The sequence below is a fragment of the Syngnathus acus genome, chromosome 13, assembly GCF_901709675.1.
Source record: "Syngnathus acus chromosome 13, fSynAcu1.2, whole genome shotgun sequence".
NCBI lineage: Eukaryota > Metazoa > Chordata > Actinopteri > Syngnathiformes > Syngnathidae > Syngnathus > Syngnathus acus.
In genome coordinates this window covers 6,477,681-6,504,697 of record NC_051098.1, presented here as the reverse complement: position 1 = coordinate 6,504,697, position 27,017 = coordinate 6,477,681, and the positions used below count along the sequence as shown (strand labels likewise).

Sequence of the window (27,017 nt, the reverse complement as noted above, 5' to 3'; positions counted from 1 at the left end):
AAGATAAGTTTGAACAATATATTGTCTTTTCTTTATTTCTATAAAAGTCAGCAGAGACTTGAAAGGCGTCAACAGTTGAGAACCACTACTATAATTCACTTTGGGGTGCTACCATGTTTGCCCAGAACAACCTTTGTTTGCACAGCTCACTATTTATGTATATATTTTTTCTTTCTTGTCCCAAAATACAAGTTAAAAAAAAATAAGTAACTAAATAAATAATGGAAATGATGCCATCTGCACTACTCAGGTGTTGTACCTGCCAAGTTGGGGTCAGTACATGACTGTGAGCAAAAGAGGATCTGTGGGGCTGCGGGACCGCAGAGACATGTCTCTTCTGAGTACCCAACGACTGCCTAACTGTACAGTCCGACCCAAAGACCTGTGGGTGACGGACGTGGTGCTGTTGCAAAACGTACACAAGGTGATCGCACAACAACCACTCGAGCGTACACTGAAGTCAGTCTCCTTCGGTATTTTAAATGAAACAATTAGGCAGAACGTTTTGGATGTGACTGCGCTACTTTCGTAAATTCAAATCCCATATATATATTTTGGGCCACTGATGTGATGTTTTTATTTCCAATGACAAGACAAGCACAAAATTGACATACTACTTAGAGTCAAAAAAAGTTTTTTATATCAAGTGATTTAATTCAGCACCATCACAGAAAATTCAAGCTGATCCCCTATGAATAATTGTATTATTATGTTTAATGATAGAGTATTCATACATTTACAGGAAATTAATTATTGTAATTAAATTTTTTGCCCATAATCTTTTACTATTCATTTTGCTAGGATAAGCAATAATATATCAAACAATTATTCACATAGTCTTTAATAGTTGCTTTAAAAGTGTTGTAATCATTGTGATATTTATACTAATTACATTCCACTATAATATAATTTTTCTTACATTCTCATTACTCATAAAGCTTTGTCTGTGTTCAGGATTTTGGTGCCTTGGAAAGCATGGCATGAAAATGTGTAGAATTTTTATTATTCTATCGTATGGATGTGTGACTTTTTATTTCATTCCTGTTCCTTGCCCCACAGATAGCTGTGTCATTTACAAGTAAGGAGATATGCTTTTATGACATATTATCGGAAAAGAACTTCATCTGCCAATATAAAGTCCAGGTAAAAAGCACAAATCATTTATCTGAAAACATTCTGTCATCACAAATCAGCCTTGCTAGAATAAAAATGCAATTTGAAACACTTAAACTTTTGTGTTCTAGAACGTATCCCGTCCTAAAATCTTCAAATATACAAATAGTTTGTTTTTCTCTTTTTCCAGGGTTTAAGGTTTACTCCATGGTGTCTGGACTATTGGTCCAATGCCTCCAAGCCAGATCAGGCTATCCTCACTGTAGGTGACATCGGTGGACAGGTGACACACTGCACAAAACTGGATAACATTATTCACCTTATTCTTACGCCCCATGATTCTTTGCACGAAGTTTAGCCGAACCAGCATTTTATTTCTGAAAACTCTTGGTTCTTCTCTGGTTGTGCAAGAGTAAAGTTCAAAGCGAGTGTTAAGTCGTGCTGCGTCTATTAAATGAAAAACAGCAAATTTATAATGTCATGGTAGTAATTTTCAAACAACTCAGACTAATTTGTCTGCGTTCCTCATTCTCCGGTAGAAGCTGGAAATATTTGGAGGCTCTAAATAGGATGCTTTCCTCGTTGGGCATGGCCAGTTAAAAACAATGCTCATGACGTCCCAATTGAAACTTCTTCTGCTTGTCAGTACAACTGCCAGCAGCGCAACAAGGCATTCAAGACATTGTTTGATGTAATGACGGCCAATGATCAATTAGAAAAGGGGTTTGTTTCCTCACAAAAGAAATAAGGTGGATTAAAAAAAGTAGGGTCTAAGGATGAATGGCAAAATGTCTTTGTTACACGGCTCACACAATGTGTGTGTCTTTTTCCCAGGTCAGCGTTTTACATTTCACATCAGTCCAGATGTATTTGTTTGAGCGACGTAGTCTGTGGACCGACTCGGATTCTGCGGTCATCGTCCAATGGGATGATGTGCTCAAAGGAAAGCATCACTGCTGTCACATTGTTCAACATCAGGCACACAAGCCAGCCTGGGTGAGGAAAGGTACTGTACAAGCACACACATTATAGCTTTAACAACGATCATATTGTCAAAAAGAATGAATAATGTTAATATTTTGGTACATTGTCATGATGTCAGCACTATACGTAGTAAGTAACCCAAAAAGTTCCAAATGTTACATCCTTCATTCCACATTCACCAATAGCCTGAACTGTTCATACAAGGGATGTAAATCCATCAGTTTTCTGTTTTACAGTTTTAGTGAGTCCTTGGAAAATTATTCTTATTGATACGACAACCAGCTGAAGAAATAAACCCTTTTTACTGATCAATGACATGCAGGTATATATGGAATAAAATGCATGAGAAACTTAAGTCCAATATATCTGGACTTTTTCTGATCGATATGTTTGAGACCTTTTTATTTTTACACCACAGGTTTGGTCAACAATCATGCACACAGTGAAAGGCAGAAGAAAAATAAGTTCCTGTTAACACAATGTTATTATAACTGTAGCCCTTTTGAAATTGTATTTCTTACAGCACAGCTGAAATTCGATAACAATTGATTCCAACTGCTCCCAACTCTTGAACACACATCTCACAAATGCATGGAAATAGTGAAATTGTAGCATGGCGGTATTGGAAACCTTGCTAACACGGCATTGATATTTTGCTATCGATCTGAACATCACTACCGAGCAATCAGTTTGGCACCCTGTGTGGTCTTCTGTTGGTCCAGGCAAGCTGCATCTTCATTTTGTGTACTCAGTCCAGTCCTGTTGTGCAGCATAACTTAATATTAAACCTTAAATTTCAGTTGCTATTGCCTGTTGATGAACTTGTATCATCTGCCCTTTGCACCCAAAATGTATATTTGCTTTGAAAAAAAAATGCTGTCCACCAATTATTGAAATATTTTCACTGTGACCGCTAATGACTTTTAGATTCAATGGTGGCAGATGACAAGATCAAGAAGTCAGTGATTATGCATGGAAATAAGGATAGGCAAGAAAACTAAGAAAGCAACCCTTACTTACTCTGTGGGTAGTCTTAAGCATTATGCATGAATACTAGTCAGTTCCTGTTTGTGAACTGTTTGTGGATTGATGTCTGGAACTTCAATTTGCTGGCTCGAGAGTGGCTGTTTAGTACTTTTAGGTTAGATTAAAAGATTCCACCTCAGTCTTGACATTTACATTCACTCTGTAACACATGCACATACTGCATCACCAGGCATCTCTCCAAGTCCCTCTACAGATGGCTGCTCAACCTAGGGAGGGAGGGAGGGGGGGGGGGGGGGGCAAGTTCATCATGCAAAGCGGCAATGATTAACAGGTCGAGCGGCAATAGAAAAACCAATTCACGGACATGCCACAAATTCCAACTGGCCACAAAATTTCATATCATTACATTATCACCCATTGACATGATGGAAAGTGGTGAAGTAACACAACCCTGAGAATCATCAACATGCAACAAAAGTTGCATCATTTTATGCTGAAACTTTGTATGGTGCACAGTCGGAAATTATCATATACTTGTTTTTGTTCTGTTGCAGCCTTATTTGTGAATGATTAAAATTTTCGTTTCCCTTCCAAAGAAATGCACATTTTGTGCCACATATAAAAAATGAAGAATCATTTACATTCTTGAAAACGTCTGAGGAAAAAATGCAAATGAAATAAAATAGAAAACAAGATATGGCAAGGACATAAGTATTCAGAATCTGTTGTGATGTTTCACCTTGACACAAGCACACCAGTGTCAACACTGACACTTATTTAGTATTACGACAATAACAGCAAGTGCAGCAGGGGTTGAGGGGATGAGTCATGAGTCATCTAATTCCTCAGCCAGACTTTTGACTGCTGGCATGAAGTTTGAGCTGGAGGTCTGTCCTCATGGGACTCTCTCACTTCAGCTCATCCCGGGTGACAAAGAGGTCGCTTTATTGTGTCATTGATCGCTTGCATCATTCAGCTCCATCTCTCCTTTAGAGTCATTGGGCTGTTTAATGATGAGTCAGCAGTTGCATCGTTCCGAGACCAACTTGGCAGAGAGAGATAGATCCCAATGAGGGGGAGAAAGAAGAATAAACTCATAAATAAGCACAACCAATGGGAAAACAAAGGCGACAAAGCCGACGCATTGAAAGTGGTTGCTAATTGCAATTTTTCAGGCAGTGTGTGTGGATTGCGAGTGTGAAAAACCATGGGGGAGTTTTGTTTGTGTCTGACTCAGTGGAGTGTGTGTGTTTGCATACCTCTGGGTGCTGGTTCTGTTCTTTTTGAAGTTGCACACCCTGCGGTACCAGTGGGAGTCTTACCATTAGCTATGGCTGGGCCACTAGAGTGAGTTGGGTGGGATATGTTGGGGCTCGATTGTGAGGGAATTAGGAAGAAATTGGGATTGTCACACACCCAGGGGGGCATGGAAGCTGTCTCGGAGGAAGTATCGCGTTTGCGCTTGAGAGATGCCCGAATGCACTCTGATGAATGTTGAGACCCGAGTGTTCGGTATAATTTGCCCTCAGAACAAGAGGGTTGATTTAATCCCTTGCGCTTCCTCATTCGATTCCAAATTCCGAGAAATGAAAGTAAAATGACGTGCTTATTAATCAGGCTGAAGCAGCTGTTGTGGGTCACAAAGACCATGATTTGTATGTCAGTCAAAGAGGGAAGAAGTCATTAATCAGTGATGAGTCACACGTCTCACTGAGAAATCTACCCATACTTTGACTCACAAAGTGGAAAAGAAATGTTAAGATGAATGGAAAATAATCAGACGTAAATAATTTTGGCGGTAACCTTCGACCCGTGACTGTCACATGCAATCTCGGCACGTCAATGTTATTTGTCAGCCGAGCTGTCTCTGATGGAGGTGTTTGCATTCCAATTCAGATGTCCTCAATCAACGTGTTTATTGAGATGGATGATGACGCAAGGTCCATTAATTTTTCTGTAATACCAACGAGCAAATGAAAGTCGCTAATTTTCCACTGTGGATGTTTTTCTCTATGGTAGATTTGTGGTCAACACATATTAAGTAGAGTGGATGTATTTTAAAAATATAGCAACTAAACCATCTGGGGGGGAGGTATCCAATCCGAATAAAAGCAATGACCACAATGTCATAATCATGAACTATAGCGGAGATGTTTTATAGTTAGTTTTTGGCTGGATCTGGATTTGACACCTCTTGTTTGTTGCAGTGAAAATGATTCGCTGAGCCTCAGTTGAAGCAACTTCCATCTCAATCGATTGAAAATTAGTATTTAATCTCAATGGCAAATAATAAATACATGGAACCGATTAGCCACTGCACATTGTAATATTCAGTGTCAATTATAAACCAAGTGTACGTAAAGGGGAGGCGAGGGGCAATAAGATGGCAATATTAAATCTAATGTTGATTTTGTACTTAATATAAGGCAATATTTCAGTTTGTTCCTTACATTTAACCTCATCCTTCTGTCCTGCTGTGTCGTCAGTCCACTGATTATCTTTATAATAGTAATTTGGCATTGTCTAATACATTTGACTTATTGTTGTGGTCTAAGTCACACACCCTTGGACTACATAACTGCACATGACTTTTTTGTGGTATAACCAGCACATCACTGGTTCAATACCAGTCTCCTCTCTATGAAGATGTCTTTTTTGTAAGAGTTATCTGGCATTGATCTTCATCATACTTACTTTGTTATATCCCATAGTGCTTTACTTGGACTCACTGGAAGCCTTTGTGTCGTGTAGCACCGAGCCACAAAGCAGCATAGTGATTGGCTGGAAGGCGAAGGACAGCAAGCGCCTACAAGTGACCTCTTTGTTTACAAAGAGAGGAGTCTGGGACATAGACTATCACCATGAACTTAGGATGATTGGTAAGTAAATTAATTCAGTCATGAGGGGCTGTAGTTATGAGCCCATCTGCAACTTCAGATTTATTTACAATTTCTACTTAAACTACAAAACATAATGCAATAATTTGGGCTCATCTATCACCATCTGTTCCACTACTAAAACTTATGCATAGAAAATAATGTTGAATTTATTGCATATGATGTTTTTGTACTGGCATGCCATATTGTTTGGCTCACAAATCTGTCTCTCAAAGGTATGCTTTAATAGTGCAAGTGTAAAAAGACATTGGATGAATGCTTTGTCGTCAAACCCATTAGGGGACAACTGCCGAGATCAACATCCAATACAGTTATACTATTTGGCAAATAAAAAAATGTGTTCTCGGTCCAGTTCTGATAAAATGACTGCTATGACAGCATCCATGCCCATCATCTTTTTGTTTTGTTTCCCCTTTTGCCCCTGTGAGATCCCCGTTTACATATAACAGGCCATCTCGATTTTTGCCCAATCAGCTACTTTGAAACTTGACAGAAATTGTTACATATTGTACAAACTGCCGCCTTAAAAGGAAACATTATATTGTCATATGACAACATTGCAGTGAAACTTTCTATTGCTTCCATAAAGTCGTGCATGTGTATGTAGTGAAAACATTTGAAGATAATCTTTACATTCTCTCATTGGTATTGCATGTAGCCACTGCAGGTTTGGATCATCAGGTTCTGTTGTGGAACGCCCACGTGACCGCCAAGCCAGTGTACATACTCAACGGACACGTAGCCCCAGTTACGGCGGTTTGCTTCCTGCAGAAGAAAAAACAACTACTAAGCTACTCCCGAGATAAGGTACAAGTGTGTGTATTTGTGTGTGTGCGTATGTGTGTGTGTGTGTGCACAGTAAAGAAAAATGGCTCCTGAGAATCCTTGTATTATTAATTTTGATACCTTACTGCAGAGGAATAAGAAGATTTGTTTCACCCTGTTGCCTCCATTTATTAAAATTATGACCACATTTTCTTCTCAGTCTGCTTTCTTTCTGTTGCACAAATGATGATGTTGCCACTCTTTCTCCCTCCTGTTGCAACACTGTGCATGTTTGCCTGCTCTTTTGGATTTTCTGAGGGGAATAAATATTTTAGAGGTGATTTATGTTCCATCTGCCTTCTCCTTAAACACCATCTGCCACTGCAAGAAGCTTTGAAAGCTTTACCACACTTTCCTCTGGAAGTGTTCCTGCACCAGAGACATTCATCTTGTTTGGTGCCGTAAACCAATATGGCAGACTTCTCATTAAGAGGCACTCTGAGGCATGCAGTGCAGAAACTGGGGTTGAGCGGTCATCCATCTTTGGCCATTTTTCGTTACACTGATCATTTGTAGATTAGTGTCAAAATATTATTGCAGTTTATTTGTGTAAATGCAGTCAAACTTGCATAGTAGTATAAACTCCCAGCATCCATTTTGTGTGTTTCCAGGTTCTGTGTTTATGGGATGTTTCAAGTCAGCTCTGTATTCATCGCCTGGATGGCGTTTTCCCAGCGACGCAGGATGACACGCGCACACTCCTGCTCCTGATCGAAGAGCGCCAACTCCTGCTGCTCACCTTCAATAGCGTGCTTGTCTTGCTGGAGAGCACGAAGGAGGAGATGAGGCCCGGCAGTCACGAGCACCCTGTCACCTGTGTGCTTTACAACAGCCTTTTCAGACATGTACGGGTTTGGTGTGCAGTGAAAAGGAAGAACGTGTGGATGAATGGTTGGACTTCATGTGGAGGCGAATTGATGAATAAAATGTCCTAACTGAGCATTAACTAGGTTAGTACGGTAGAAACTGTACAGTATCCCACAGAAGCATGATTAATCATTTGAAGCAGAACTCAGGACTGTAGACAGACAAACTGCCGAGATGAAGTGACAGACAGTTGGGGTGAGAACTTTATGAACTGACTGTTGGACTGATTGGCTGACAGAATAATGGACTCCCAGATAGATTGCCTGACAGACAGATTTACAGAAGAAAGGGCAGTTGAATAGATTGATAGACTGAAACAGCTGATAAATAAAATCCAAAGTGGATGATTGTACATTATGTACAGAATTCCATAATAGACATTTAATAATGTAAAGCATAATACAATTCAATGGAGTTGACAAACTGATTGACAGATGAGTTGAATCACTGATAGACTGACAGACTGAATTACTAACCAATTGAATGATGGACCGACAAACTTAATTGATGGACTGACAGATTGATGGATATGTGGATGGATGCATTGCCTGACAGACTGATGGACGGAGGGAAGGAGGGACTGCTTAGTAGACTGATGCATCAACTAACGTAACAACGTTCAAATGATTGACTGACTGGTGAACTGACAGATGCATTGATGACTGGACCGATGCATGGACTGATAAACTGAAAAACTTACTTGCCGAATGACAGATCGATGGATGGACGGACTAACTGACAGACTGTTGAGTGGACTGATAGCCTTACCGACTTACATGCTGATCGACTGACCGATGGTCGGCTTGATTGACAATCTGATGCATGGATGGACTGACTCACTGACTGACAGATGTTTCAGTGAATCGACTGATAAACTGAACAACTGACTGACCAATGCTAGCTGAACGAATGGGCCGATGGACGGACTAATTGCAAACAAAACACGATGACTTTTGTGCTTCACCAAGGCCAACTTGACAATATAAGGTTAATTGCAAGTTGGAAATATTTAAAAAATATAGACTGATTATGTCTTAAATGCAAAGAAGATAAAAGGTACAAAATACCATTTTGATCCATTGGCATTTGACAGCAACATTATAATAATTTACTTCGGATTTAGCATGGCAGAAGATGTGATGCATGCATGATGCGTCAAAATCATTAAAAATCCTCATTTCTCAGCACGTAGCACAATCATTAATAGTCATCATTTCTCACCACATAGCACGGAGCAAACTGCTTCCAATGATTGATATCCTCTGACTTTCTCTCTCTCTCGCTGCAGGTAATAAGCAGCGACACTGGCTCCTCTGTGATCTGCTGGCTGGCTGACACAGGCCAAAAGGTTAAGCAAATCCACCGTTGCCATGGAAATGCCGACATCTCCACCATGGCTTTGGATGGCACGCAGACACGGCTGTTCACTGCAGGCAGTGATGGAGAGGTTAAAGTTAGTGAACATGCACACACTTTATCACAGTGTCTTGAACTTAGTTATGTATTTGATGTGCTCCCCTCCATAAAAATCTATTTTTAGCTCTATCATGCAGATCCGATCCATAATGCACTGGGCTCTTCAAAACAACCCAACAGTGGGAAAACACAAACAAGTCCTTGATGGGAGTGATAATTATGCATGTAGTAACTAATAATAATCTGCCATGTCAGCTTTCACATTTCATCAACACGAATCCTGTGGTTATACGGTCCGATTATTATTAAAGGCAAAACCGATTCAAAAGTGTGTTTCCGCTTTGCTCAACTTTCTCTTGTCTCTCGCAGGTGTGGGATTTCAATGGCCGCTGCCTCCACAGAATGAACGTTGCCCTGGGCAAGTCTGCGGCCATCTCGCAAATGCTGCTGCTGAGGACAAGCCTCCTGGTCATGGGTTGGGAGAGGTATTTCAGAAGTGCCATTTTGAGCAGTTGTTTACACAGCAATAGTGTCTGAGAGCCTGAAAACATTTGAAAAGTGTCTGAAGTTATCAACAACAAAAAAGGACGGTTTCTGTCTCAAAGAAGAAAATGGTGGCCTGTGAAAATGGGGGACAGGGACATGCGTTTTATTTTTCAGCATGTCTCAGTCTCATGATGAGTTTGTTAATCTGGATCCAGACACATTATTAAGTAGATGTATAGTCTACTTAAAAAAATGATCTGATTCAGATTTTTTTTCCTGTGCTATCACTTGATAAAATAAAATTGAGTAAATTCAACAAAAACATTAATAAATATCATTTATTGTTCAGAAAAAGATAATCAAAGATCATTTGAGCGTTGAGTGTTATATATTTGTTGTATCAGACTGGCATTCCTTTGAAATAATCAGTACCCAAGCAATAGCTAACTTTTAAAACCTTGTTTTCAATGAATGTGCTTTCTGCAATCTGAGCGTGGATTTCCTTGTCTAACATCCACATCCCACCGGAGCGTGGTTTTCCTTGTGTAACATCCACATCCCACCCATCCACATTTCATCCGTTATCAGTCTTTTGAGTGTGTTGTTTTTCCCCGCCTCACTGGCCCTCTTGCTGTTTCCTGCTGTAGGATGCTGACAGTATTCCGCCGGCATTCCTTCTCCAAGTCTCACGTTGACCCATCAGAGTGGAAGGGCGGTGTTCATCATCGCGCTGAAGTGCTCTGTGCTGCCTTCCAACCTCCACAGACTCTAGTCACAGGTGTGTGCGTCTGCTGTTTTCTTTTTTGTTTGTTAAAAAATAACAAACCTAAAGTGCATGTATTTGATCCTTTTTTAAAACAATGTATTACATTTAGTTTAGTCAACTCACAAGATGTTTTATGTCAATAATAAACTGGCTTTCTTGTGCGAATATGTGATACGTCAGCCAAAACTACTTAATGAATAATTGTTGTTAATTAATCTTTCACGACACATAGAAGGTGTTATATCTTGACATTCTACTTCCGATTCTAAAGGTGAGATCCGAGAATCGCCATGGTCTGTTGCTTATGATGAATTCGAATGCCACAATCTATTGGCACTAATCTAATAAAGTACTTTCATAACTTCCTCCCAAGTTACTTGCCCAAAGTAGACTTTCATTTAAAAGTATGCATATGCATTGTCATAAAAGTGCTTGTCTAACTATGTATCATCCTTCTCTTTTCTTTGTAAGTTAAACTTTAATGACTTGAATTAATAATGGGTCTGTGGGGGTGGGCATTACGGAGAGGAATGTGGAGATGAAAAGAGAAGGAGAAGATTTGGAAATGAAAATAATTCAGCGAAAAGCACTTAAGTGAAATAACAAGGAGCAATTATGCGCTGATGAAATGAAGTGTGGTTGTTATGAAAGGAGTCATTCTCTACATACAGTTGCTTTCATGAGTGACTGCATGCATGATTAAACAGACAGACATTATTTTGGGTGCCTGATGGGCGCATACTGTGACACAATAACTTGCATTAAAGGATAAGATTAGGAGTCAAAGTGAACATGTTATGCCACAGTTGCCTTAAACGAAATCACTAAAACGAAGATGACTCCATAGAGACACTGGAGCTGCATATTGCGCAACACTTACTTCACTTCATTTCCAAACATGAATTCATTTTTATTTACGTCTCACGCAAATATCAATGCTTAATGACGGTCGTACATATGCCGCACAGTGTAATGAAATTCATTTTAATATTCATTGTAGTATAAAATGCAAAAAGAACCAAACCCCTTTTGTGTTTGTTAACAAGATTTTGAGTTTGCTTTTAAAAAATGAATGTTTGGTAACACCTTGAATTGTATTACTTTCGGCTTCAGCTCCCGTGTCGCAGAGTGCAGGCATACGTTGCACACCTGCTTCATTCGGCCTTAGACACAACAGCTCTTGAGATAAGTAAGGAGAAAGATCAAGTTAGGGCTGCAGGGGGAAACTAAGATAAGAATGGGTGTTCTCAGCGCTGCAGGGAAAGGGCTTTGGAAGTAATTAATGGTTTGTGCTGGAACAAAAGCTCGATTCAGGAGATTCTTAAGTAAGTTTGGAAACTTTGCCCCCAAATTCCCTTTTGGTTTTCCTCAGAGTTTTCTTGTTATCAGATTTATGTCATGATTGGAAAAATATCATTGGATCTATTAATTAATGTTGCATTTCTGTTTTATTTTTACATTGAATCTGTGGTTAGGTGGGGGTTCTTATTTTCTTATTCCTTTCCATTCATAACTTGCTCTCACTCAGCCAAGAAGCCTCACTATATTGATAGCTGTTGAGAACTTGGTCAGATGAATGCAAATAATCTATTTCATGAATACTATTTTCTAAAGTATAAACTCAATTTCCTCACCTTTCTTGACCATTTCTTTGATTTGATAACTTGGGATGGCTTTTACTGTTGTGACATAATTATGCTGCAGTCCTTTCGGCACAAAGGTAGTGTTTAAGAACATGATTAGGCCTGTCATTTTGGTTGGCCCTTGAGGGTGAGGAGACATATTTGGTGAAATATAGTGAAGTACAGTGAAAATCTATTACCAGTTTATAGAACCCCCTAAAAACGTTCATAATTGCCCAATCGATGCACAAGATGGCAGCTCAAGGAACTACATTTGGCTTCATGAAGCTCATCAACTAAAAGTTTAAAGTATAGTTCTTTGGCACTAGCCTCCCCCAAGACGGTTGCAATAAGAGGTGGGTAAAGAAGCCAAAATTGTACTCAAGTGATTGTAATGTTTCTTTGGAATTATATAATTAAAATAAAAGTAGAAGACAATCCTTCAAGTAATTACTCAGTAGAAACCGACAACTCAAGTACTGAGTTTGGTGAGTTAACTTCTGTCATTTTGTAACCACAGCATGATGATCAACCGCACTTAAAAAAACATTACCTTCCTCTGTCTCCCGACACAATTGTAATGGTAATGCAGCAAATGGATTTGGGCTGTCTGAATAATGCAGGCGAACTGTTGTTTTTGACAATCCCTCTCACCTCCATTAACCACCTGTAAAATAATTATATTATTGCTTTATTTATGAGCACACATGATGGAGCGTTTGTAGTTGGAGTTATGTTGTATCTTTAAAGTCGTGTTCTTTAAAGTTGTCTTCATACTCAGTTTAATGAATAATTTTCATAGGATGATGATGATTGTAGAAAGGCTATTAGCCTGTCTATTTTTGTGCAGGAAGCCGCGATGGAGAGATTATAGTGTGGAACAACAACACAGAAAAAGCTCTGAGGAAACTACAGCTGCCGGCTAAACATGAAGAATTCAGTAAGCAGCTCGGTCTCATGTGCACTCACACACACACGCACACACACACACACACACGCACGCACGCACACACACACACACACACACACACACACACACACGCACACACGCACACACGCACACACACACACACTCACACACCACTCCCACTACTTGCACTTGTTCAGGTGTTCGTACAAAAGCGCTTCAATGTGAGGTATTTTAGATTTGTAGCGAAACGGCATGGTGGCCTAGAAAACTGATGCATAAATGTGTAGAAACATTTTATCATTTGTTTAAATAAGAGCCACCTTTGTTGCATGTGTTCCCCAAAATACTGTCTTCTACAGTCATTTTTTTCTCTCCCAGAGCAAACGAAGCGTTCCCTTGACACCATCTCCACGTTGTCGTTTTTACAAGGTCGTACATCTGCACAAATAGCAAAAGGTAGACTGAGCAAAATTTACTCTGGTATTAGTTTTTTTGCATGGGTTGTCTGTATATTTCTTCACATGTATTGGAGCAAAATGCCTGAAACTGATGTAGCTTTGGCATTTATATCAATAATGATAACAATAATAATAATAATAATAAAAAAAATAATAATGATAATAATAATGTTGTAATATTGAGTGCATGAAATTGAAACTTAAAAAAAGGACATTAGAGCTGCAGTTTCTTGTGCTAAAATGAGAAGCATTGAGGAAATTATTTGACGTGAACATGGATCGTGCCTCTTTTGTTGCTGTTTTGTTATTCCTGCCATTAACTAGTAATGTTTTAACAAATATTTAATGACAGTGGCTGCGGAATTTATGGTTTATCGCCAAAGACGGAGGAGGGCGGTTACTGGGCTCAACCTGCTGCATTGCATTCATATTCATGCATTCACAACTTTATTTTCAAAATAATATGACTTTATTGCCATGTTATTACTTTAAGTTATAGCTCAAATAAAATACTTCTCCATTGTTAGATTAAAAAGCATAATGTTGCGCACAAGTATCGTCTTTTTTCCCTCAAAAAAGGTTATTTCTGATATTTGTATTCCCCTAAGGTGGTGCCGACTTGGTGTCATGTGGCAGTTCTAGTCTGGTCAGGCTCTGGAACACGGTCCACGGCCGTCTACTGGGACACTTCATGGCTCACGAGGCACAGCTGGGCTCTGTCGTCATGAATGTCAGTCCCTGTGGAAAGCTTTTAGTCACAGCAGATCGGGTGGGCACAATCAAGACATGGGACATCGAGGTACAAAACAGAGAATTGTTGCTGATTCTTTAATTAAAAAAACGATATGTACCAGCTTTCAGTTACAAGCAGAACAAATTACAAGTGGATCTGATGGGATTTGATGGAAATCTAAGCATCTGAACTGAAATATTATTTTTCATGTTACTTTTAAATTTCTACTAAATGCACAAATCTGATTGGACCTTAAACCTGCTGTTTTTGATGTAACTGGCATTTAGTATATTTTATTCTATCACAAAAGCTACAAGTTGATGAATCACATTGTGGAGTAAGTAGTGCATGACAAGACCAAAGCAAATTGAATACTAATAGAAGCCAATTTGCAAATACAAAAAGTACTGACGAATATTTTGATGGCACATATAAACATAGGACGAACGTAAGGAGAAAGTGGACATGACAGGTAAAACTAATGAGTCCAAACTGGAAAGAGAAGACAAAAAAATAGTAACAAAACATTAAAAACTGAAAATAAACTGCCCAACACTCTGAACAGTAGTTTAGTAGTAACATGAACAGTAGATTGACACTCAAGGGTTAACTTGTGGTTCCAAAGGAATTAGTGTCTGACATGTCAGACAATATTACTGTAAAATGACAGCCTCTCGAGTGTTATGAATAATTTAGACAATATTCTCGAGTATTTATTAAATATTTGGACCTCAATTCTTTGAATTCAGATGTCTGAAGCTCATTTTAGTCCAAGTTTAATTTATGGAAATGAATGTGTGTAGCAGTGCTGAAGAACTTTGGCAAGCTCAGCTCTCTCCGGTTCAAATCCTGTCCCACGGCAAGTGTGCTTTGGGATCAGCTGGGTGCCTTGAACGTTTGCACGGTGTTGTGCACTCAAGACGCAATGCAGTGCAGTGCGGTGCCTCTCGTTAAAATAACACACAGATTTTTTTGTCTTATGACATTTTACTTCAATAAATTGATAACTAAGCACTGAAACAACCAATCACAATTAAAATGTTTGCTTTTCTAAAATAAAATAAACACGTATTTTCAATAGCCATAGATGAACATACATTTTAAGTCCATTGAGGAGCAGTGTACTAGATCTGCTCAGCCAATTTACAGATGGTGCCAATGATTTTTTCCCTTTTGCCTTAAACTTATACTGAGGGTCTTTGTCTAATACTGCATAATGTAACAAAACATGTACACACACTGACTTACATTACAACCTGTTAGTGCTGCATGTTATGCTTGACAGGTAGACGGCCGAGTGATTGACACTTCAATCAGACTCAAATTTTAACGCAGGTAACAGCACAGAAGAGGACATGCAGACTATTTCAAAATCCCAGATGAACATTTTATTTGTAGGCCCACCCAAAATTGATTCGCAGGCATGTCACGTTTTTTCATTTTCTACAGAAATGAATAATCTTCTTGAGAAGAATCCGAGTGGCTCAGTCCACCAACAAGATACTATTAAGAGGGGGACCCCATGAAAATGAGACATTACACCTCAAGGGGTCTATCCATATTCCAACCTCATCCACTCCTAAGCCAGCTGCACACCAAGCATGGAACGTGCTTGGTTCTGCCTTCATATTACCTGGCTGAACCAAAATACATATCTTCATAGATACAAATTGAACAGAATTGTCATTAGAAAATGAGCATGCAGATGGTGAACTTTAGCAAAGTAATTTTAAAGATGCACATACATGCACGCACCTCCGAAATGCCCTCCAAAATTTACATTGAACTACCTGACTTCCTCAGTATTACTGCCTGGAGTCAAACGAGGAAGTGGTGAGTGAACCTCCACAATTGCTGCGCAGTTTCCGCCCACACCATGATGGGGTCACGCACCTGCATACAAGTTTCCACGGCAATCATCTGCTGCTTCTGTCAGCATCTTCAGACTGTCGTGTGGCCCTCAGCTATCTGCCAGGAGACATCATTGGCTTTTTTGGACAGGTAACACACAGAAAAGTAAAGTAGTGCTGCCAAGTGTTAATGGAATTTTTTAAAGAAATGGACTTAGTGGCAAAGCCATTGACTGTTTAGCACGCTGCCCCCGGGCTAGTGGTGAGTGGTAGGATCCAGATGACATTCTAAGAGGTATTTCTTGTTTTATTCTTATTTGGCTAAATGAGGTAAACAAAATATTGCAAATAGTCAAGGAAATTGTACATCACTTTTGCTTGGTAGTTAGAACTCAGTCACTTTCTATCTGGATTTTTTTTTAAAGAAAATCCCAACCATTTAAAAGACTGTGAAAGTAATGTGACGGGTTCACATTGAATAGCTTACTATTGCTGTTTGAATGATGGTATGCGATTCTAAAATTGACTTTTTGCTTCTCCACTGATGTTCTATTAGGAGGAGCAGTGGAGCATTATGAGGTCTGCATGTGTTCACCCACAGCAGGACCCCTGTAATGGTAGGCACCCTGACAACACAGCAGAATGCGAGGAGATGGAAACAGACAAGAAGCAAGATTGTGGAACAGAGCACAGAGTTTGTCTGGGTGAATTATTTCTAACTTAAGTGTCTTTGCACTTTAAGTTGTTTTTTTTGATGATATTATGGCCTTGTAATTTCACAAGTCTTGGTGATATTTTATAGTGACAGAACACAAGTGAGGTTGCAAAGCGGTGCACAATTTTTTTTATGAATTTTTGATTTGATTCAGTAAATGTCACTTTGCACATTATAATCTGAACCAACAATAACATAAAACATTATTACTTTTTTATTTTATTATACTTTTTTACTTACCATCAAGTAGCGTAAGTCAGATGAATTCCAAGAAAAAATGTCAAACTTCCAAATGGATAACTGTAATTTCCTGTGCTAAAATTATCATGCAAAGGCTCTAGAAATTAGTAGAACTTCTATAGTTTTAATAATGCTTTTTATTTATTATTTTTTTTCATCAGTTAAAATTACCGTTTCAATTACTCGAGACTACAAACTGTACCAAGCTCATCAGAAATTGACTTTGGGTGTTTGCGTTGTGACACATTGACCAGAAACATCATAAGAGGGATGAAGCTGAAAAAAAAAAATCAAGTGCGCGCCAGTAAATGATGTGAACTAGGATGTGTTGCTATAATTCCGGAAGGTAAAATTTTGACATTAGTTGGGCACTCAACATAAATGATGGCATCTTAAAGTCAAGTGAAAAGATGTACTCAACTTGCGTCAGCAGTAGCAGTCTGGAGACAGGATAAATCTTGGTACAGGTCACTGTTACTGTACCATTTATCAACTGGGGGTGTGATATTAGATCCTAATGAGATGTAAAATCAAAACTATATGATAGACTTGCTGGGATACTAAAGTACTGGAGAAAATATATTTAATCCTTGATGCTATAAAACCCACCCTCTCCTAAACGATCGGGGCTTGACCATATAACGTTATATAATTTATACACATATATATCATTCAAAGCAATAATTTAATACTTGTACTGCAATATGGAGCAAGGTTTCAACTTAGTGGGTAATGATTACTGGTGTGAATATTTTGTTTTATGAATGATCAGATACCAATTAACTAATTACAAGACAGGAATGTTTTTGTAACCCCATAAAATTACTATATTTTTGTTTACTACAGTGGCTTTCAATACAATGTAGAATTCTTCTCAATTATATGCTAATAAATATGTTTATTTTATTGCATTTAAATGTTTTTCTTCATGCTGCACGCTAGCATAGTACTTAGTACATCCCTCCTCCAAAAAATATAACATGGATTTCACATTCTGGAAACATACGGTACTCTAACTCAGGGATAGGCAATGACAGTGACAGCCCCTTTTGCGTAGTTTTAAGTTGTAATATCACCATTGACCACTAGATCGCAGACATGGCTTAGTTGCATTTACACCAAGGCTTATACTGCCCTATAATACGAGAGTGAACCTAAAAGTTTGTTGTGGAATAGGACTGAAAGGCAGGAATACCTCAATAAAGTGAGTTAATTCTTTAGAACAATTCACAAAATGAGTTGGTTTGCGCTTCAGCAGTTTTGTGCCATCATAGAATAGTATTGTTTTTAAGCAAGGCAGCACTTTACATTGGGGAGGGGTGCAATTTGTGGTTATTTTATAGCTCGCTTCAAACCCTTTGTTGTTGGTTTAGGATTGATTTGTATGATTTTTGTTGTTGATTTGTTGTGAGAAATCATGAGGTAAATCTGGAATGATCAAATATCATTGCTTACTATTTAAATGTAACCTATACTCTTCCTTAAAATGAATTTTGTTTTGTTTGGAGTGTGGTGCTCAGTGAGCTATTCATCATGGGAATGATTGTGAGCACAACAAAGGTTAATTTAGTACAAATATATAATATACTTTGTAGTGGAGTTGACGTTTTTATTACTTTGGATGTTGTGGAGTCAGTGGTGTGTCTGAAAGTAGCAGTTAATGAATAGATGTACCAGGCGCAGTATATTGGCCTGTGCAATTGATTTAACGACATTATTAAGTTGTTGCATTGCTTTAAAATTGGCCTGTTGCATATATTTGTCTCTAGTGCAACTGTAGCGCTTCTTATTGATGCCTTGAAATACAACTTTTCAAAATATTACACGAATGCACACACCGGGAAAATGAAGATTAAATATTTAAATTGCAGTCTCTGCTTCTACATTCCATCTTTACAATCAGAATTTAATTTCCTGTCACTTTAAAGGAAACAGTGTTATTGCTGAGATTTTTTTTTTTTTTTTTACTGGGATGTTTCAGTCACTGTCCCAGTGTTGATGTGTGTAGGCATGTGTGTATGTGCATAGATGGGTCTTAAGAAAAGTTCATCACGTAAACCAATCAGCCAAAGCAAAAGAAAGAAATCCTAGTCTACACACTTCATCACTGTGTGTGTGTGTGTGTGTGTGTGTGTGTGTGTCCAATGCACGACTGATATTGATGTGTCTGAGTGGTCAGTGTAATCCGAACAAGTGCTCTTGTGACCATGAGAGATGAAACTGTGGGTCTCTGTCTCTCCAGAGGCCACTTTTTTGTGTTGCCTGTAAGATCACTTCTACAACTAGAAAGTGGGGAAGTTGCAAAATTGGATGAATGAGACATCAGTATATCATGCAAAATTTCAATGTACCTCACAAGGTAATGCTTTCTCTACTACCTTTTACTGAATTTACTGTTTTCGACCACTATTTACATTCCACCGTGGATATACTACAGTGTGAATAGACAAAATTATTTTTGTGTTTATCTTATTTGAATTGTCTTCTGTCCTTTCCTTAATAGTTTATCAATGAGGCTGAACAATGATCATGTAAATCAGTGAGCTTTTAGGAAGAAGCTAATCTTCCTCATCTGGCTTCTTATGTAGACAAAGAAGAAGCGGACCATGAATGAAGGCGAATTGAAATGAACTCTGTGATTAACGCGCAGTACAATACAAACTTTTTGGCTAGGTTGTTGTACTATTGATCATCTTAATCTTGAATATGTTTTTTTTTAAAGTCTTACTCCTCAGTGGGATACAAATATATTTTGGATTGGTGTTGATTTGATTTGCTTGGAGGCTACAGGAAGTGTGCTCACAGAGTAAATGACATTCAACGATATAACAGACATAAATCTCCATGCACACCCTATTTCCTATGTGCACTGTAATAATGTGTGTCTATATTCTATAAATTATTGTAATTCTAGGTGTTAGATTGAGTGTTTGCAAAAAAAATTCGGTTTACTCATTGATGATTTTATTTCATAATAGAGGTGGTAGTTATTAGGTGGTAACAAGGGTTTGCACGTTCTATAAATTAAGGGGCTTAGCTTTGTAATATTGCCTCATCTGGTAAAAGGACACATACATCTCTATTCTTATAGTCAATTTTAAAGATAGCTTCATTTATATGTATGAGTTTTGTAGCAGGTGATTTAGTTGGAGTCTTGATGCACGTTGCAGCTCAGACGACCAGACTGCATCATAATTAACATACATCAAATTGTCATGTAATTTACTCCTCATCCTGATGTAGATGCATGGTTAATTTTACCATTCCCAAGATATAATATTGTGCAAATAAATGAATACACCACTGTAACAAGAGCATGGTTATCCAGCATAGAGCCGGTACACTATTACTTATTAAATTCCTTCATTAAAAAAAAAAAAGCTATTCAGAAACACATAAGGGTTTATTGACATGATAGTTCTTTCACGCAAAGACAACAATTTGAACAGCAAAATGCTGCAATAGGTGAGCTAGAAGATCAATGAGGAAGGATGACCTAAACTGAAGCATGCTATAGCAAGAATTTAGTTACATAAATGTTGGCACTCGTAACTGGCATACAACCCTGCTTCCTCCAGTCCATTGAGCATCTCAGTAAAGCTCTCGCATCCTCTGCCAATCTGCACATTCATTACCAAGATGGCACATGACAGAGAATGTTGCTTCAGGGGATATTGGAGTCAAACTGGTGTGCCAACTGAAAAATATACAGACACATCAGAGATGTTTTCACACATCCTTCAAATCACAAAGTAATCATTAATATGCAAAAAAGGAAGTTTAGTGAAAGCCGGTAGTTTGGCACCGGGTTAATGTACATTTACATATGCATTGCTTTGGTGAGTTTTAATTAGTTCTTTTTTTCTTCTTCAATGTTCCAAAGCTGATTGCACAATATACAATAGAGGAAATGATTTGCGCTCGGCAATGTATTCAAAAAACACAATCTTCTTTTCATTGCACAGACCTGCAACCACCAAGGTTACTTAATTCTATTTTTTATGGCCAAGTGTGTGTGCGCATGTGTGTCTGTGTCCCTTTATTTACCGTTTAGCATCGTGAATTAGAGCAGAACTGCGTGAATGATGGCAACACAACACTGAGATGAAAACCATCCATCAGAAAGGAAAGAGAATACATGCAGCCCATGTTTGGTTGGATGAATATAAGCTGAGGCAGAGTCAGGTAAAGAGGAAGGAGATGCCAATAAGAAAATGAGCAATTGCGAGGTTAGATGAGGGGAGTCGGGATGCTGTTAAGATAAATGAAGAGGTGAATTAGAGTATACACAGACTGTGGAAAGATGGAGACTTGCGTCAGAAAATTGACGGAAAAGAGGCACTGGGATTACTAAAGGACAGACTAGATGGCAGAGATGATGGCATGCGGCTGTGCAAAATACCTCACCTTATACTCCCTCAAGACTCTGATGACTATAATTTTACAACTCCACAATATCCTTCAATGCTTGCTCTAGATAAGCAGACAGGATAGCCGACTGACATTAGAAGCTCTGAAGCCATAGAAAGTCACACATTATCAACATGGTTTGACCTTTCTAGTCTTAAAAGCCGACAGTCTACAACAAGACTGGACCTTTACGTTGACTCAAAGCTTGACTCAAGACACAACACACTATGGATGTGGTAAAAATCACCCAGAAACACTCTAATACTTTTTCCATTTGTATTTGTTTGGCCCCTTGCTGCTACAATAAGTTCATATGGCTCAAGGTATGTTTTTTACGTATAGATAAAAACCACACTGACTAGACAAAGGCACTTTGATTTTGAAATCACATGCTTGCACATAAGCTAATGCTCCACACCCTGTCTATTTCGACTACGTCGAAATACTGTTATATCTTTGAAGCAAATTTTGCATTCCAATGCAAATGAGCCTAAATGATTCCTGAAGCCGATGGATTCAAGACAACTTGATTGATCTCTCTTCAGATTGATCTCACAAACATGCTATTGAGTAAGATTAAAATCTGCTCAGAGTTTAAAGGTAAGATGTAGCGTTCACATACGCAGGCTCCAATATCCTCATTCAGGTCATACTTAAATATTCAAGATTAAAGGTCCCCTCTCTTAGAGGGCACGGCATTAAAATTCATGTATTGTTATTATCATTCCAATACCGTAGCGACCAAGTGCACAGTTCCCCTTAAGGCCACGGAGTTCTCTTTAAAGCAAATGAATCGCTGGCTACTTTAGCATCTATTGTAAAGCCCTGTATTAAAAAAAAGCCCCTTATGAAAGAATGTCTGTGCGCCGATTTAGTGTCTCCTATAGTCCACAATGTCTTTTCTGTATGCTAAAAGGACCTTCGACTAACCACTTTAGAAAGGAAATATGTGATATGTACGCCTAAGAGACACACACGCACACACACTCACTGACGTACGCATGCACGCCCACACTTAAATTGCTCCAGTTAGGTGGCTTTACTCCTTTTTATTTGCAGTTGATGCACACACGCATTCACTTTGTGTTTTCACTTGGAACACATTGTGACAGTTTGCCTTGGTCTCATCACCATGGTTGATATCTTCAATAATCTCCCCTTTCAATTCAAGTGCTAACTAAAAAGCCCTCTGTGTGTGAGTGTGTGTGTGTGTTTGTCTGTCTGTGTTTGTGTGTCTGTGTGTGTGCACGTGTGTGTGTGAGTAGGGATGAGAAGGGAAAGACAGAGACAAATTACGAATACAGCATTCACAGATTTTCAGCTTGAATTTAAATTATTTATGTTTTTGAAATATTGAAGGCCTCCACCTGCCGGCAAGCATATCCATCTTTTTTTCCAACCTCCCCTAACCTCCTCTTCAAGGTTTTCTAAATTTCCCACTAGCCTTCAAATCTTTTTGCCTCTCACCTCTATCTCATCGCCGTCATCTGTGCCCCCAACCCGAAATGCTTGTCTATCATCAACACCTTTCGGCATAATTAATATCCCGTCAAACCTGTGTGTTTCGTTCTTTTTTTGAAACTATCGAATCACTGCCCTCCTTCCTTTTTGCCTCTCCTCCTGTCCATGCATCTGTTACGCTCTTCCCTGCCTCACCTCCCATTTTTTTCTCTGGGCCTCCATAACTCACTGTCTGTTCTTCCATGAAATTAAAAGCACTCTAAGCTGCTGTTTAATCAGAGTCAGTTTGAGAAAGTGCTGTGGTGACAGAAATTGTCCATCTCAAGTGTGTCTATGTAGTGTACAGTATGTATGGAAGTGTGTGCTGAAGAGTAGTTGGGGTGTGCCGCTGAGCGAAAGCTGGAGAATGCGCACTATCTGGGCTACTTCTTAAGGGAGCCCTCATTTGCATTTCTTTGATTTGCGACATGTACGTTTGTTAAAGTGCAGCAAGTATTTACTGATTTTCTGGCATGTACGTGTAGTTGTGTTTTGCCCTTCAACATGCGCATTATTGATCGCAGATCAACACATAGGCCTGAATATTTGTCAATTGACCATTGGCACCGCCCTCTGAATGTGCCTGGCTTACAGACAATATTTTTGGAGGTTGCAAGAGACATCGGTGAAATAGAAGACACTGGCGTGCGATGAACCTATACAAAGTAAAAAAGAAACAGCTAGCTCTTACGGAAAAAGTACGGACAGTACGGAAAATCATACATACTGGTTTGTGGACTTATAGTGATGTGCTGGATTTGTGAAGCTGTGTAGTCTAGGTTAGATTGTTGTCTCGCCCGGTCCATATTTGATACATACCAACAATATCTTCCCATCTAGCTGTTGGCACAAAAGCAAATAAGCTTATACACTGATAAAATTGCCCATTTGAAAGAATAATAGCAAGGTATTATCTTACATCTGGCCAGTATGTAGGTCTACTCTGTGCACAATGCCTGTGAGGTTTTCTATTTATTTCTTTTTTGTTTGTGTTCATAAATATCCTCCATTGTGCGATATGTACTTTAGCATCTTTGCAAAGTTTTGTTTATAATAAAGCCACGTGTTTTCTTCATAGTGAAGCAAACGGCACAGTTCTACAGTGTCAACACAAAAATAACAGACAGATACTGCACACACTGTCAGATAAGAGACTTATCTAATATTGTACGACATTGCCATTGCTGACACGTTTCAGAATTAAGAGCTCACACACACATTGAAGCGGTATAGCCATGTTGACGTGATATCACAAAATATCATGCTTCTCATGGCCACGTACCGTAAGTCGTTTTCCAAAATGCCTACACATGACCACTCCCTCTGTGTCACTTTAGATTTAAATATGACAAATTACGTGTCATTTGTGATATATGCTGCATGTCACATTTTCCGAAGGGTCTGGCCATGGAGAACACCCCCCTCCACACACACACACACACACACACACGCACGCACGCACGCACACAAACAAATTCTTCAACCCATCTGTCTGTGAAGGGGATCATGTTGAAAGCGTTGGAAAGGCAACTGTTATTGTGATGCACGTCATCACTATGATACGCGATCCTGCACAGGGGTCACCCGAAAACTCTAGATGGCAGTAGAGTAGAGCACAACACACATCACTGACAGACTTCATTGTGTGTGTGCCTTAGTGTGTGTTCTGTTTCCTTGTCTCCCACGCATTCTTTAACAAACATTAGAAAGATTATGGTTGACTTCAAATCATATTTGTGCCGCTTTTTGCCTCCATAGTGCTAGGAAGAATAATAGGGTAGTGCGGTTAAACACTTTCACCTCTTCTCTTTTTTTAAATACCATGTTTGACCTGGAATCCAGCACGTTTTATGTTACATTTGCAAACCTTCCTTCAATTACATGAAGTAAAACAAGAAGTGCCAAGTTTTAACAAAGCAATTAGTGCTAGCCAAATTTGGGATATTAGAATTTACTTTATTTACTTCATTTGTATGTTTTTCATCTGGTTCTGTCACTGCCCTGACCCACCTTTTTTCTCTTCCTGACTTTTTGTTGCACCGCATGTGTTTTGGGCTTTCTTCCGAGCCCATTTGAAGATTAATCTTTAAACCAATTAAAATATGTTTTAATCCAATTGACAGATCCTCTTCTGTGGAACTACACCACTGTGCTCTTAACAATGTTTGACAATGGAAATGTAAAAGATTACCACTCCGTTTCATATCCCACAAAAGAAGTGTGCCAAGCGGAATGGTACCGATCAATTTAACTTTTATAATGGAAATCTTGTTTGAGAAAAGGAACAGGTCTTCCCATTTTTTTCTAATCGACTGATGTTTTCTTTGCAGCTTTTTAAACTCTTCGGCAGTGACATCTAAAAATGGCCAAGGTAATTTTCTCGTTTTTGATCTTTAACATTTTTTATTGACTTCTCCATGAAATGACATAAAGGAGCATTTCTCAAAATCTCTGATCATACTGGAAGGGAGAGTCCCCCATCTGTGATGCCTTCTTAAGGTTTCTTATTTTTCCTTTGATATTTTTTCCCTTGCCCTCCTGGGGTTAAGATCAGGGTTTGTTGTCAATATTATCAGCTGTGAGCACGTGAAGCCCTTTGACACTTTTTGTGATTGATAATTTTGACTTGATATATAGTTGAAGCACTACTGCACGCAAATTATGGCAGGGTTGCTACTTTTTGGACCGGGATTTGACAACTTTGTCGAGGACTGAGGTGGTTGCAAATAATGAAAGTTTTTCTCTGGTTTTCCCTTTTTATATCCTCAGGTCAGTCCCCATTTATATATATATGTGTGTGTGTGTGTATTTGTGTAATTGCAGGTTTGGACACATGCATGTTGGAGCCAGCCAGCAGTTGCATCTCATCCAACTAACGCAGCTGCCTCGCCACACAGCCAGACCGTTAACAGCCTCTGTTGAGTTTGTTGCATCCCGCCATTAAGAATATTTGAGTTTGGGTTCTGAAATCATTTCTCTTCCCTGTTCTACATTCTGTTCCTGCCTGCTTGCCTCTCGCTCTTCCCTTGCCCAGCTACTTCAGATCCTGACGCGCCTGGACCCTGCACCCCAATTTTTCTCAACCCTGTCTGACAATGATAATTTCTCCTCAACCACAGCCATACCCACCACATAACAATACCTTTTCCTGCTCATATCCCGGTGTTTTACTTGTATTTGCACCTGGGCCCACCTCACAATCCTTACCCTGAATAGCGTGCAGGAAAACATGCAGAAATGTATTAAGTGCTTTCTGATGCCATTGGAAAAGTTTCTTTTGGCTTTTATTTCACCCCCCCTCGTGTCCTTCTGTCTCTTTTCTTTTAGCAGGTGGTCGTCTGTCATCAGTGCAATCATTGCCTGGCACAAGCTAGTCATCAGCAATCATAGCAGCCTTGACGTATGTACATCGTCACGCCATGTGTCTGTGCGGGTCACGTCGGCCGTCAGCTCATACTACTTCACAATGAAGAACGGCTGATGTGTCTTTGCTGCTGCTCCTTCCTTCCCTCTTTCACTTCTTGCACTCATCTCCTGCCCCGCTTCACCCACACTCAGACCCTTCATTTTTCACTTGGCCTTTTTCATCCAGCTCATTGATCCGCCTTCACCCATAACCAGACCAGAGCTCTTATTACATGTCTGTCTCTTTGTCTCAGTGATGAAGAAGGGATTGTCTTCCCCTCAGATCTTGCACCTTCATACCATCAGTCACATTTAATTGCCCTTTCTTTTTCGGGCTACTTATCACGTATTTAATCACATTGCATTTTTCTTAGTTTTTTCCTTGCAGTCTACTCAGTGTCTCTGTCAGTCCCCAATGTTGAAGAAAACAAGTGTTTTGTGTTTTAGTGCTCTCATCGATAATAAAATTTAACGAAATGCATGGACATGCAAGTCGGAGCGCTCTTCACAGGCCATCTTTTTATGTATAACTCCATGATTCAATATTATTATCATAACTACTGTATCACAACACATAATAATATGAACTTTTTAAAATGTTTTTTGTGAAATTTAGAGACTGAGATGTAATTTTAGACAAATATTTCTTTAGCCAAAGGCATCTTTATGGCAGATTTTGTTGTTGTTGTGTATCCTGAAAGTTGATAATAATTCTCATAAAATCTCCCCTCTTTGTGACCTCAAGTCTGAAGTGTTCTTGCCTGTGGCTAATAATGAGATATCATTGATTCTCTTTTTAACTTCTCATCTGCAGTAGCCACCATCATTTTAGA

The 27,017-nt window shown here is 39.0% G+C and overlaps 1 protein-coding gene across 2 annotated transcripts; it reads left to right on the top strand.

Moving 5' to 3' along the window:
• Positions 1–261: 261 nt before the first annotated feature.
• LOC119133051 (WD repeat-containing protein 49-like) lies at positions 262–27,017 on the top strand. Of its 2 annotated transcripts, XM_037268686.1 has the most exons (16): positions 262–424; positions 1,060–1,143; positions 1,304–1,396; positions 1,948–2,119; positions 5,796–5,963; positions 6,640–6,788; positions 7,418–7,651; positions 8,962–9,126; positions 9,459–9,574; positions 10,223–10,353; positions 12,814–12,903; positions 13,252–13,329; positions 13,940–14,130; positions 15,868–16,065; positions 16,471–16,531; positions 25,603–27,017. In XM_037268686.1, the coding sequence occupies exons 1-16, from the start codon at positions 281–283 to the stop codon at positions 25,653–25,655; spliced, it is 2,127 nt and encodes a 708-aa protein (XP_037124581.1). In that variant the 5' UTR covers positions 262–280; the 3' UTR covers positions 25,656–27,017. The 2 variants fall into 2 exon arrangements, with proteins under 2 accessions (XP_037124581.1, XP_037124580.1); XM_037268685.1 differs by lacking the exon at positions 25,603–27,017 and having other exon boundaries at positions 16,471–20,200.

What these genes read in the sequence shown, in the direction of transcription:
- LOC119133051 (XM_037268685.1), top strand. Translation starts at nt 281, where the DNA reads ATGACTGTGAGCAAAAGAGGATCTGTGGGGCTGCGGGACCGCAGAGAC. An exon ending in GCCAGCCTGGGTGAGGAAAG is followed by an intron (nt 2,120 to 5,795) that starts GTACTGTACAAG and finishes TATATCCCATAG; the next exon opens with TGCTTTACTTGGACTCACTG. An exon ending in TCAAGACATGGGACATCGAG is followed by an intron (nt 14,131 to 15,867) that starts GTACAAAACAGA and finishes TGACTTCCTCAG; the next exon opens with TATTACTGCCTGGAGTCAAA.